A 13,699-nucleotide genomic window follows, 5' to 3' on the forward strand; every position below is an offset into this window, starting at 1 on the left:
ACATTGCCATATAGTGCAAGACTGATCTACAAATACAGGTACATTGTTTGTCTTATCTATTTTTGTTCTTTTGTTTGAAAATCTCTGGTAATGTTTTGACCCCATATTTCCATCATTTCTTTGAAAAGTCGAGCGCGCTTTCAACAGACAGCTCTTATTGAATATTTTGAGCTTTTATATATGTACATCTTTAGCCAACGACTAGAGCAATGTAGCCCATGGACACTATCGCTGAAACAGTATACTGCTTCTTTCTATGTAGCTCACGAATCATTGCAAAGGATATAAAAGCTCACATTTTTGTGTTTAAATTTTTTAATGTATATGAATCAAATATTTTAAGCTTACACAACATAAATTTGTCGACTTCCTTGAATATATTTCATGGAATAATACGCTGACGTACAAGACAAAATGTTTGATCTGTAAGAGCCAATAACAACATATTAAATATTGAATATAGCAATATCCTAACTCTCAAATCACTTCTATATAAATGTTTTCAAAACATGACCAAGTTTGCATGCCTATTTAAAATTATAATCAACGACAATAATATAATCTAGTTCAAAATGTAAACACGCAAACACTAACTTAAAAAGTCAGCGGTATAATACAGATGAAAGCAAAAGGAATAAAAAGAAAACTAGCTTTAAGCAATATTTTCAGTCAAATATCTTATTTTTATTAAATTCCAAAAATGGTTATTAACAGTAAGCAATTACTGAGGTATTAAAGTCACAGGCCATGAAAACTATGGGAACAAAGTGCTTCTACAAACATGTATGCATACTTCAAGTACACAAAAAGTAAACACATTTTACAATAAAAGTCGTATTCTTATATATCTTTTATTAAAAAGGACTACTCCAATCATTTATTTTCGCTTTGTTTATCTAAAGATATCCTTAAAGAGATATTCTTAGCTTACACATGATGTGTTGCAAAGTGAATAATATTTCAAAAATGTAAAATGACGAAGCAAACATTAACTGTATAGTAATTAATTCATTTTCAGGAACATGTTTACTTTTTTGTCACGTTTTAATATGACCTTTGTTGCTTAGACAACATCTGTCTTCTAACATTTGAGAAGACATTTTAGGAGGGTGCAGGTCAAAACGTATCCAAACCAAAATGTACCCAAAAATATAAAGTCAAAATATACCGACAAGAAGACAAAATGTACCAATGTTTTTTATTAGAATTAAAAATGTATCCATGTTTTTCTTTTACCAGAATCAAAATGTACCCATATAAATATTGATCATTTATTTATAAATTATTATCAAAATAAAAATACATTTAAAGCTACACGCCAACCGTTTAGGTGAAATTTTTCAACATGTTCACTTCTACCAAGATGAGGACAGATTTCTGATTTATAAAATGATAGCTGCACTTGCATATTTATCAAACAAAGTTGGGAGAAAAAAGCTGTCACAGGAGACAGCGCTCTCGACTATTTCGATGCTTGATAGTGAATCTGGGCACATCTGAGGAGGCTGGAGCTGTCACTGGAGTGTTTAATGGCTCCAATGGTGGATTAAGATATTTGCACAATAGCTTGAGTCTATGTCAAAATATTAAGAAATAAGAGAGGTAAAGATAAAGTGTATCAAAACTATATGCAAGTATAAGTCTTAGCAAAAAGGGGGCATAATTCATAGAATATTGGTGCAAGAGTTATGCACCTTGTGTCATATGATGTGGGTGATGATGTGGAACAACTACTTCAAGTCTGAATCAGATCCATTTGGTTATAACTGAGATATAGTAAAAATGCATCAAAATTAACCTTCAATTCAATAATTCAATAAAAAGTGGTGCCAAAGTTATGCACCTTGCGTAATATGATGTGAGTGATAAGGTGGAACAACTGTTTTAAGTTTGAATTATTTAGTAATAACTGAGATAGGGTGAAAGTGCATCAAAAATTTAACCTGAAATTCTAAGTAAAGAGGGGGATAATTCATTATATATTGGTAACAGAGTTATGGGCCTTGTGTCTTATGATGTGGGACAACTACTTTCAGTTTGAATCAAATCAATTTAGGAATAACTGAGATATAGGGAAAGTGCATCAAAACTTTAACCTGAAATTCTAAGTAGAAAAGGGGATAATTCATGAAATATTGGTGTGAGAATTGTGGCCCTTGTGCCATATGATGACGGGGTGATGAGGAATAAATATTTTAAGTTTGAAACAAATTCACCAAGTAATTAAGGAGATAAACAGAAAGTGAATCAAAACTTTAACCAAGGTGCGGACGCGGAAGGACGCTGATGCCGGGTCGAGTAGGACAGCTCTCGATCCACACTAAGTTTAAAACGGACTCATGTTATTGAATTTTGAATAACAAATAAATGACAGTACACAACAATTATATTTAGTATTTAGTACAGCACAAGGAGTGAGGATCTTAAAAACGTAAAGAAAGTCATCTTGATAATTAAATTAGGTGTGACTTGAAAAAATGACTAATGACTTTTACAATAATTACTTTTTGTTGTCAAGTGTGCATCTGCTTAGTTGCTGAAGGTGTGAAAATTAAGTTTTAAACTCTGTATCATTGAACTAAAACCTTACATTTAAAGTCTTATTTATATTACTTGGAATTTATGGGTACATTTAACGTTTTTAAAGTTGTTACATTTAGACCAAACATTGTGGGTACATTTTGGTACATTTTGACTTTACTATGTTGGTACATATTGGTTTGGGTACGTTTTGACCATAATCCTTCAAGGATTGAGTGGGGTCTTTTTGCGTTTAAATGGGAACGGGTATAAACACTAGTTGGATTTCTGGCAATATCATGAATCGCGCTAGCGGTTCTTTGATGATTTGCCAAAAGTAATGTATTTCACACCCGAATAAATACACAATTAATAATTAAACCTTAAAACTTCATTTTATTGTGGCTGACTTTCAAACAGGGTATGCGGTTTCTTTGTAAAAAGAAATTCATTCAATTGATCTTAACAATAACATGATACAGCAGCCAAAATGTTCTGCCCGCGTTTAGTTGTAATTCATCTTCCTATAAAAATACAGTTCCCTAAAATCCTTATTAAATCATGTGAAAATTGTATAGTCGTGTCAATTTATTTTCGATCTCTCCTGTGAGTGAAATAAGTTTCTTAATTACTTAATTTCCTTTTTTCACATTATATTGTTTTTCAGAATGATGACATTCTATTTACGCTTTGTCAACAAAGTTAGATCGCACGTACAATTTCGCGAAAAGGGTTGTCATTGATAGTACTGCGCAAATATTGTTTATACGATATAAGAAAGAAAATGCGTTTTATTTCTCTGTCTATAAAAATACATAGTAAATGTAAATATAAAATCTAAGTACAACACAAAATCACATGCAGTAAAATATCTAGTTTCTCTCAAAGCTATACATTTAACAAGCTATATTTTGATAAAAGAATCACGATGATACAAAAAAAAGTAAAAAGATTGTATGCAATAATGGAAACATTTCATAACAATTTGCTTTTCAATACGTAAAATCCGCCAAGATACAACTTCGCAATATAATTCATTATAGACAGAGAGAATTTATACGAACAAGTCACCAGCACAATGCATCAGACAATTTTCAGACGAGAATGCATGTTCAACAACAATTTCACCAAAAAAAAAAAACAAAGTAAGTTTTAACACTACAGTACAATCGCGATCCTACAAAAAGCCAAGGGACCGGCCGTTGTTTTCGTAATATCGCATTTTCGTTCGAGCGTAACATAGGAAATTCCGCTATACAGCACCTTAATATCTTCACGTCGTAACTCGTGATATTAATACATGTGATTTTCGTATCGGAGTATATGTATACCAATTTTATATGTACATCTGGGTTTACTACAAATCTAAACTCAGATGGTATGTAGAATGTAGAACGAGTTTTTGTTTCTTCACTTTTTATTCACTGTACATAAAACATATACAGGGTAAATTATTGCACGAGGAAAAAAATCGCAGTTGCATATTCCGATACCCTCGGATACCCTTTACTGAATTCTTTGGTATAATAAAACAACAATATGCAGACGATCAGGCCTTAAATATTGTTTTATTTTCTTTATGCAGTGATTCTTTGAGACCTATAGATATTGAAGCAAGTGTGTCTTGTGTGCCATCCGATCGGACGTTATAGGAGAATAACTAACTTGTGTCATAGTGTACAGCGTATGTGTTTTGAATTTAATTACTAAGTTTTCGCATTTTAATCACTGTTTAATCACTGCCCAGCTAAAGGATAGTGACACTTTCCACTCTAAAGCATTTTCACGCCGTTATGGAAGGTGTGAAAACTTAGACGATACATTCGTAAAATCGCAACTAAAACAATTTGAAAACAGGCTTGAAGGGGATAACAATACATTCGTAGGAGCGCATTTTTCGTAAAATTGCATTTTCGTAAAACCGCGACTTTGTTACATAGAAATAAGAAGGAAAGCAGCCGGGACCACAGCACCTTTTCGTAGTATACCGGTATTTCGTTAATAATAAAGAAAGAAAAAATGTACTTTTTACACTGGTTATCTTTGTAGCGACACTCTCTAGGTATTTGAATTATTATGCTGTGTTGAATGTTAAAAATCCTATATACCCTTGACTCAAACTACTTTATCCATTTGTTAATATCTCATTGGATGTATTGCTATATTATAATATGTTTGTTATGACGATGAGTCTGAGTCTTGTACTTAAGTCAAATAAATTTTCTGTTCTGTTCTGTTCTGTTCTGTTAAATTGCGATTCGTAGCATCGCGAATGCACTGTATTTATATTTATAATACTCGTTTCATGACAAACACGCCACTTTCAAAGGTTATTTACAGACAAGAGCAGCCATTCAGAGCGCATGATTCATTATATAAAAGTACAGATACGTCAAACTACATGACCGAGAACAAAGAGAGTGAAATCTTTTAGATACAGGCATGTCCGGTTTTTTAAAACTTGCCTTGCTCCGGCGTACAGCAGAAACACAAGCTAAACCATCTTTCTAACTTGGTTCGAGCAAAATCGAGAGACCTCAGAAATGCCCAGTGCCTTGGCCGGGATTCGAAACCCAGACTTCTGGATTGGCAGTCGAGTTTGTACTTCTAGATTAACGGGCCACCCTAATTTCCAGTCAACCCAATCACAACAGACAAACTAAAAGGTGATGTGGTACAGAAAATCCTCTTCTTTCACAAAAAGAGGTTGATAACACCTCAGTGAAAGAGTGTTCAGTTCTCCTAGAAGGAGTCTTCTGCATTACCCCGAGCAACAAATGTCACGTATCCATTCCTTCGGCTACAACGGTGATTTGGCGTTTGATGATGAATGCATGGAGTCCCGTGGAGACTATTGCTTGGCCTAAAATGTAAAAAGATATTTTATTCACCAAAATGATTAAAAAGAGCCAATATTTTTTTATTATTTAACGTCGCAAGGACACAGTTATAGGTCATATGGCGACTTTCCAGCTTTGATGGTGGATGAAGACCCAAGATGTCCCTCCGTGCATTATTTCATCACGAGCGGGTACCTGGGTAGAACCACCGACCTTCCGTATGTCAGCTGGATGGCTTCCTCACATGAAGAATTCAACGCCTCGAGTGAGGCTCGAACACACATCAATGAGGGGCAAGTGATTTGAAGTCAGCGACCTTAACCACTCGGCCACGGAGGCCCCTGCCAATATTTAAGCCAATATTTAAGGATATTTCAGTACTGATAGTACTATTTTGTTTTTCTGTATCAAAAATGTAACGCATCTGAATACAAATACCAAACGGTCCAACATGACCTGAATTGTTTACGTATCAAACAAAGAATAACTAAAGTGTGTGTTATTTGGCAACAATTTACTATTTGTAAGTCACAATTATTGTTTCATAGCGTCAAACGTCAAAGCAGCACATGAAAAAAAAACACTCAAAACAGGCGGGTATTTGGTGGATGTCATTAAGGACGTACAAAATCATTCTTGATAACGTGATCTCAAACGGTGATTTGCTCTTGAATAAAGTCGTTAAGATGCATATTATTATATCACTCGGCGGGCTTCCCCTTCGTGGTCTAATTTCTTTGCACCTGAACTCAAAGCAATGATTTCATTAAACCACAAATCAGTTTTGGATATATTATTTCTTAAATAAATATTAGAAGAGCTGATACACCATCATATCATTCATGTTTGCATACTAAAAACCTTGAATTACTAAATATTTGTGCCCAGTATTCTAGAATTCACGTATTTTCTATTAATAACAAAGCTACATTATAATATATTCAGGAGAAAGTATTTCTGCCGAAATCGGTCCCGATTATTACCCAATAGGGAAAATGTTTAAAAAGTCAGAAGATGACATGTCAACATGACTTTTCAGTCACTTGTGTCTATTTTTCTTTCAATTTTACTGAAAAGTACAGTAAATGAAAACAATTTTGACGTTCTATTTTATTTTTTTGACGGAAGGCGCCAAACGAATTGATACTTTCAAATTTTCATCTCGTGGATTTTTCTGCTATTTCCACTCAAATAACATTATAGCGGACAATAACATGAAAATTTTCGGAGCATTTGAAAGATCTAAATAGCTAGGCTTTGCTTTTACGAAAATGTGTCATTAATTGTAAAATATGACATCAAACTCGTTTTGCCTGTATCTGGAGTTACATTGTTTTGAATTTAACGGGTGCCGATAGGGCCTAAGTCACATGTAACTCTTTTGTATTAAATGATGACTATAAAATGATTCTTTTTAGATATTTGGAATAAATGACTTACTTTACTTCTGCAGACGTAGTTTGTAGTTTCTGATGGCTTTGCTTACAAGGTATAAAAGAAATTTTATCAAATATTTAGTACAATGTACTAAGTCCACGGAAGAAAGAACGGCCTCGGGTAGGGTTTACTTTATTGCAAACCAAAGACATGAGTGAGTAAGGAATATAAGAACACTTAAATTGAGGATGTATTTACATTTGATACCTTTATCAGCATTTACATCTAATTAAACCCCGGAGACGTCTGTTAAAATGAAGGATCCTCTAACATGTATGAAACTGCAATCTCAGATTAAGGAAGCGGAACTGATATCCAGGGACAGAAATAATCACTGAAAAAATTATATCCATCTGGATATGGATGATTTAAGAACGATTTTACCCGTTGGTTACCTCTGCCGCATGTGGGGCAGACTATAGTTTGTGAGGTTTCCAGAAAAAGTTTGATATCGAGACGAGAAAACGAAGATTTGACAGATGTCATCACGTCTAAATGTTTAAGACAATTGACATCACACCTTATTCGGATGGGGAAGATATAAATGAATTGTTGAGAACAGGTCAGTACGGGTGCACAATGGATACTTTAACGCGATGTAGTGTCAGAATCAAGTGAATGAGATTTGATTTCAGTTTATCTATCATCAATTCACTGTGTATTATAATGCGATATAAAACATTTTAACACGATCTTTATTACTTACAAAGTTACGTCATTTTGGGGTTTTCAACTACTGAGTCCGTTAACAAATGTTTTTGAAAACGCAAAGGAGAAATATAATGAGTAATGTGGGCTTAATTCTAGGCATTTTATGAAATCATTGTTGATAATGGCAAGTTGCCCTTTTCTAAGTGCTGCATAACGAGATTTTGAAACTCGTGCATATATCTTATCACAAGGAAGTGTTAGCTATGAATTATTGAGATAAAAAACGATTTCAAGTAGGAAATCAAGTTTCGCTAAATTTATATGAAATGGCTTTAGACAGGCATATAATTACAGAAGAAATGCTTATAGAAAAGAAGAAAATGACTATAAAAACAGTCCATATTTTTTCGGATAAGTAGACTTACGGTATGACATTACATATTCTATGTTCAGATCACAAAAAGAAATATTGAATAAATACGACTGTTAGTGTGTTTTATGAATACAAACAAACATTACTGGCGAATTAGCACCTTTACCTGAACGTTAGGGTTATACGTTTGGCGCTGTACATGTTGACATAGTTTGAACCGTCGTTTCCGAAGAGTGACGAATTGTTCTCAGCGGAATGTTTTCTCAGGCATCTTGTTTTTGAAAACATTAGACGATACTCTCGCTTAAATTTCTCCTTAGAAAAAAGAATAATGTCATAAATATTTCATTGTTACATTTTGCTTTTATATAAACGAAAAACAGGACAGATCGTTCTAAAATATTAAATACATCCGACCAGTCAGCACTATTATTTAGATATTATATTTTATACGTCCTCGGAACAAAGAACACTCTCAATAACATATTTCCGAAATAGTACCAGGAATTGAACAGTCTAGAATAAAACACAATGCCTTAAAACAATACTTCTGTTTCACTATTATAACGAAACACATAGCATATATTCAAAACTTTAAAAATGACTTATCTAAATATTTCAAGAAATTCTTCCAGATGTATTTATTTATGAAATATGCTTAAAAGTGTATGACATAAAGATGGAATTGTTTCTGCACTGCATTACGCGTGACGACCGCTCATACAGCCCACATTCGGATTAGTTTTGATTTATTCAAATATACAGACATTCGGTCAATGGAATCCACCATTAAAGATATCCATTAACAAATTAATTAGTATTTTCAACTGTGAAATGATTGAGATAAATTTACAATGCAAATGCCAACATAGATGACGTCGACGTAATTTAAAATGTTAATATGGTGCTCTCAAGGGTGGAACCTTAGGTCGCTGCCTGTCCACGTGTATAGTTTACTTTTGTGTCTTTAAAATACCGAAAAAAAACAACATGTTATTCGAACAAAAGATTTAATAGATAATTCTTTATGAGTTAATGGGTGTCGTGTAGAGGCTGTAAAAGTTTCCATACTTGACTCAGTGTTGATTTCGTGATGTAACTTAGGAGTACATTTTGCAAAAACAGTTGTTGCTTGAAACCTGTTTAACTATGTTCAAATTTAAAATACACCTAACATTAAGTGCAGCCTGGCCATGACATAGGATGAACCTAAATACTAAAGTCTGTTCCACCTATTACGTTTACCTCGTTTCTGAATTATCAGTATCGATAAAATCGTCCAAAAAACATATTTATATACCATACATCAATATCTCTAGACCTTTTTTTCATTTTTTCAATAAAGTGTATTTTAAAGATATAATCTTGGATTTTTCTTTTTTCCCCATAGGCCGTAATGCTATATGACGTTACGTCGACTTTCCAATATGGCGGCGTCCGTAGCGCAACAAACTAGGGGTCAACTCAAAATTAAAACGCCCGAGTTAATATTTGAAAATACTGTGTTTGTTATCGTATTATGCTAATTCTTGGGGAATTCATGTCAGGCCACCTCAACATGAATAAATAAATAAATAAATAAGAAAATAGAAAGAAACAAACACAAAAATCAATGGCATTCTAAAAACAAATGTGCGTGCGAGCGTCTCGATATTTTAATAACACATGGGTATTCTTCTTATATTATGTTTTCTGTTGTTAGACCGGAAAATTATAATATAACTTGACTTCTGTGGATGTGACCTAGATAGATATTACCTCCCGGAAGTATTTTTATGGATTTGATTAATAAAAGTGGAAACTAAACTTCGCAGTCCATCAGGATATTCCCTTTCAATCACGTCACATTAATCTGAACGGACAGGACAAGGAAAAAAATGTTTTAAACATAAAATGGTTAGATGTCTACCACTCGAAATATTTGCGTTGAAATACGTTCATAGTTACAAAAACTATCTTGACCGTTTAGAAATAGAAATATTGGGTTTTCCTAAATAATTTTGTTAACATTTCTGTATTTTTTAGTTATATTTAGGACCCAGATCTAATTTATAAAGAAATATCAGTTTATGTAAATGTTCCACTGAAAGGCTAAATTTTTATATTGGACCAGTGACGGAAAACATACAGAAAAGTAATAACGTAAACAAATTTTTTCTTTAAGACTCCATATTTATGTTGCATGTAAACTCCTTTAGTCACCACTGTGGATAAAAAATGTAGAACGGACAATGGCCTCTTTTTCAAAGGTAACAATTTAACGTTTTACTGACAGGGTGTAAAATTCCACTCGCCCGCTCGCATTTGCGAGTTAAAGTCTGAGTGGGACGAGTGGACCTCGCTGTATACTCGACCGATCGGGCGAGTGGTTTTTTACGTCCTTACTTTACCAAAATTCAGAAATTACAACTCCAAAACCTCAACAAACTTTGAGATGGTTCAGTCGCTACCTGGATTGACTGGAATTTACCCGCGAATCGTAAAGATATCAAAACGTCATGCCGGTAATTTTCCATTCCACAAGCACGTGCGACCTGTCGTATTAAATATCTAATTTACATCGACACGTACACAAAAACCGTGCGTAGTGCATTCATTTTTTAACATTTTCGCTTCAAGTTTTCAACACCTCTTGAGAAATAATACTATTTGAATTCTATAATGATTTTAATAAGATATCGACAGAAATGTAGGCAAACTTCTATAAAAACGGTCTAATTTTCATATAATCATTTGTAAAAATTCAAACAGCGCGATCTTAGTTACTTATTTCTTTCGAAAAGTAAATAAATGATGAATACTCTGGGCATAAAATTCAGACTTTTGACCAGAAAGAACAAAAAACAGAATAAAAAAATCTTAAATAATGAAAAAGCGGCAGCAATTACAATACATAGAGTAAAACGATTTTTGGCAAACAGATTTCTGTAAGTGCGGCAGAATAGGTTACGTGACCTCGTGAACGTAAATAGAAATGCGATTTTAAAATAAAGCAATGTGATGTCATTGCGGTTTTTATTAAGTTTTAAATGAATCTTTGTACATGTATTTTTTTACCAACAATTTAAAAGTTTTTTTTTTGTCAAACAATAATGTAAATTCCTTGAGGGCAAATAGGTCACAGAGGTAGGATATCCGCTATAGTAACTATCGTTTGTGACATTTACCTTTTATACGGGATATAGCTCATTCGCTTTTGATAACAAATTAAAGAAGAAACTTTTTATTGATTTCTATTTCTCAGCAATTTTAAAGGTGGTTAATCAGATTTTGGTTAACTTTCAGATTTTTTAAAAACTTTACCAACTGATAATTTACACTTATTTGTGTTTATCAAGTTCTTAATACACATCAGATTTTCACTGGAAGAATTTTTAAACTATGATTTTCCTATCCTGGTTGCCCAACCAACATACATTGCCTAAGGAATGTTATGAATATAAGCACTACTGTATTAGAGTTGTAAAAGATTTGCATTGACAAGAACATATCTTGCCAAATTCATTAGAAATGCAAGTTTATAAAATTATTATTACCTCCCTTTGTCTATCTTGGTTGCGCAACCCAGATAGATTTAAAATAAATCAATTCCAAAGCTACACTTTGTTTCAAAACTTGCCTTTTGTTTCAGATAGTTGTAATATTCCAATATATATCAAATGCAAATGTAAAACTAGAAATTATATTGAAATTAAAAGAAATAATCCACGTTTTAAACACTTTTGTATTAAAGGGAGATAATTACAAATTTTCTTAAGAAGTAATAAATCATACATTTCCAATAGGTATCTAACTTTATGTAATGGGTCTTTTCGTTCCTTAAATAAATCTCTAACAGAATATATAAATACTGAAAAATGTCAGAAAATGTTCCTCAAAATTAATGTGATTGACTACCTTTAAGAACCGATGCGGTAAGATCAGACAGTGATGTGTCACATGGCGCGAAAAAACATGACGTAATGCCATGACAATCTCGAGCAAAAATACCGCTTTGATCTCCACTTCAGATGTCAAGATACTGACACACTTCTTTTAGCTCTTTGAGGGGGTGTAAATTGATCATGAAAACAAGGTCAATTACTTAGTTTATCAACTGAATAATTACCGATAATCTTTAACGTTTTTCTTTTCATCTCTTTCAACACGGGTGGATGGACGATGTTTTTAGACACTTTTCAAAATAAATATTTTTCGGGAAATAATACTATTGTACATAATACTCCTTTCATAAAAGTGACATTATCAAAAGTGTCAATTATTAGGGCGAGTGGCTGTTCACTAAGGGCGAGTAGATATTACTGGCTATTAGTCCTGCAGGGCGAGTGGTGTGAAAATTTTTTTTACACCCCTGAATTATTTAGTCTAAATTCTTATATAAATGCTCTCTCAAATGGGCTTTTTCTGTTAATTCTAGGAAAAAAAACTCTTGTTTTAATTAAAAGTGCCTATGTTACACTTTTTGCTTATCATTTTGATCATTCTATCATATTTTCTTCGATCGCGCGCCTCGTCACGTGCCAAATGTTACACGTGTGAGCACCGACCGAAAAGAAAAGACTTATCAATCTGTCTCCGTGGACCTTATTAACAAGACTTTGTGCCAGAGACAATAATTAATCTGTGCTCGTTAAATTCAGAAAAAAATCTGAAGTTACGTAACACTTGCGACGATTGAGCTCATACCTTTGTGGAATTTAAAAGCATACTCCAGACTGCAAATTCAACAGGAATATAATATATATAAAGATAGAAACAAAAAGAAAATATCAAACCTTTGTTAAAAAAAACCCTGACTGGAGTAATGTAAGACTAAAGCAAAACTTTAACGGAATGAAAACAAGTTTCAGCTAGCATTAGCGTTAATTATTCATGAATGATTTGAAAATAGTTTGTAAATGTTTTAATCTGTTTCTGGACATCGTAGCTCTGATGGACAATAAAAGTCGATAAATGATAGTTCGGGGATATTTTTTTATAATTGAAATCGGCGGTTATGAATAACAATATTTTACGTTCTATGACTGCTCTCTGGACTTTTTAGCAGTTATTTAAGTCAAATGTAAATCTGGCATAATAAAGATAATAATAATAATTTAATAAAAACAGAGAATGGGTTCACGATCCGATTTCGCTTTTAAAAAAGGAGATGCTTCCATATAAACAGCAACATTATAAAAAAAAATAAAACAGATAGGTTGACGAAATGATAAAGAATTAATCATTGTTTAAATAGATCTATAAATTTCAAAAAGTAAAATATGATTATAGCATGACACACGTCAAGATTTCTATCTTCTATCGGCTGATTGTACACCTATGTAAATTTTCCCTTGTGCGCCTCATATAAATCTGCATAGTGCCAGCAATACTACGTCATTTATCTCATACGTCATAAGTTTCTTTCAAAGAAAACCGGGACTCGATAGGGTGAATATTGTGTTCATTGTGAAAGAATTTGGATATGTGGCGGACTGTAAATACTTCATTAAGGATGCTAAAATACAGGTTATCTTTGAACCATGCGTTTGGAAATGATGTTAAATTGAACAAGTCATCGTTTCAAGGGCATGGTGCGATTGATGCCTGAATTTCATCGATGTGTAAAAGAGCTTGTTTGTTTACAACTGATTCATTGAGGATTGGATAGAGCTATTGAAGACTTGGAAGAATTTTGGAGTGTTTACAACTTTGATAGGTTAAAAGTGAGTCAATTTACATTTTTTCTAGATCTAAATAACATGTTTTTTAAACACAAAATTTCATTTCACTCATGCATTCACTTGTAGGGAATTGTGAACGAAATGAGTTTTGAGTCGCTCCCGATAAAATTCACGAGAATTTTCCCGCAATACTTCAAATTTAGAGAGCAAACTCC

The 13,699-nt window shown here is 33.1% G+C and overlaps 1 protein-coding gene across 1 annotated transcript in view; it reads right to left on the bottom strand.

The window, feature by feature from the left end:
• Positions 1–306: 306 nt before the first annotated feature.
• The window catches only part of LOC123562841 (prolactin-releasing peptide receptor-like), a 47,806-nt gene continuing 34,413 nt past the window's right edge, over positions 307–13,699 (bottom strand). The window contains exons 5-6 of the mRNA XM_045355438.2: positions 7,988–8,136; positions 307–5,383 (exon numbers count right to left, since the gene is read on the bottom strand). Coding sequence (XP_045211373.2) covers positions 5,263–5,383; positions 7,988–8,136 — 270 coding nt within the window. The 3' untranslated portion in view covers positions 307–5,262. The remainder of the gene's footprint in view (positions 5,384–7,987; positions 8,137–13,699) is intronic.

Source organism: Mercenaria mercenaria, chromosome 2 (assembly GCF_021730395.1).
Source record: "Mercenaria mercenaria strain notata chromosome 2, MADL_Memer_1, whole genome shotgun sequence".
NCBI classification, from domain to species: domain Eukaryota; kingdom Metazoa; phylum Mollusca; class Bivalvia; order Venerida; family Veneridae; genus Mercenaria; species Mercenaria mercenaria.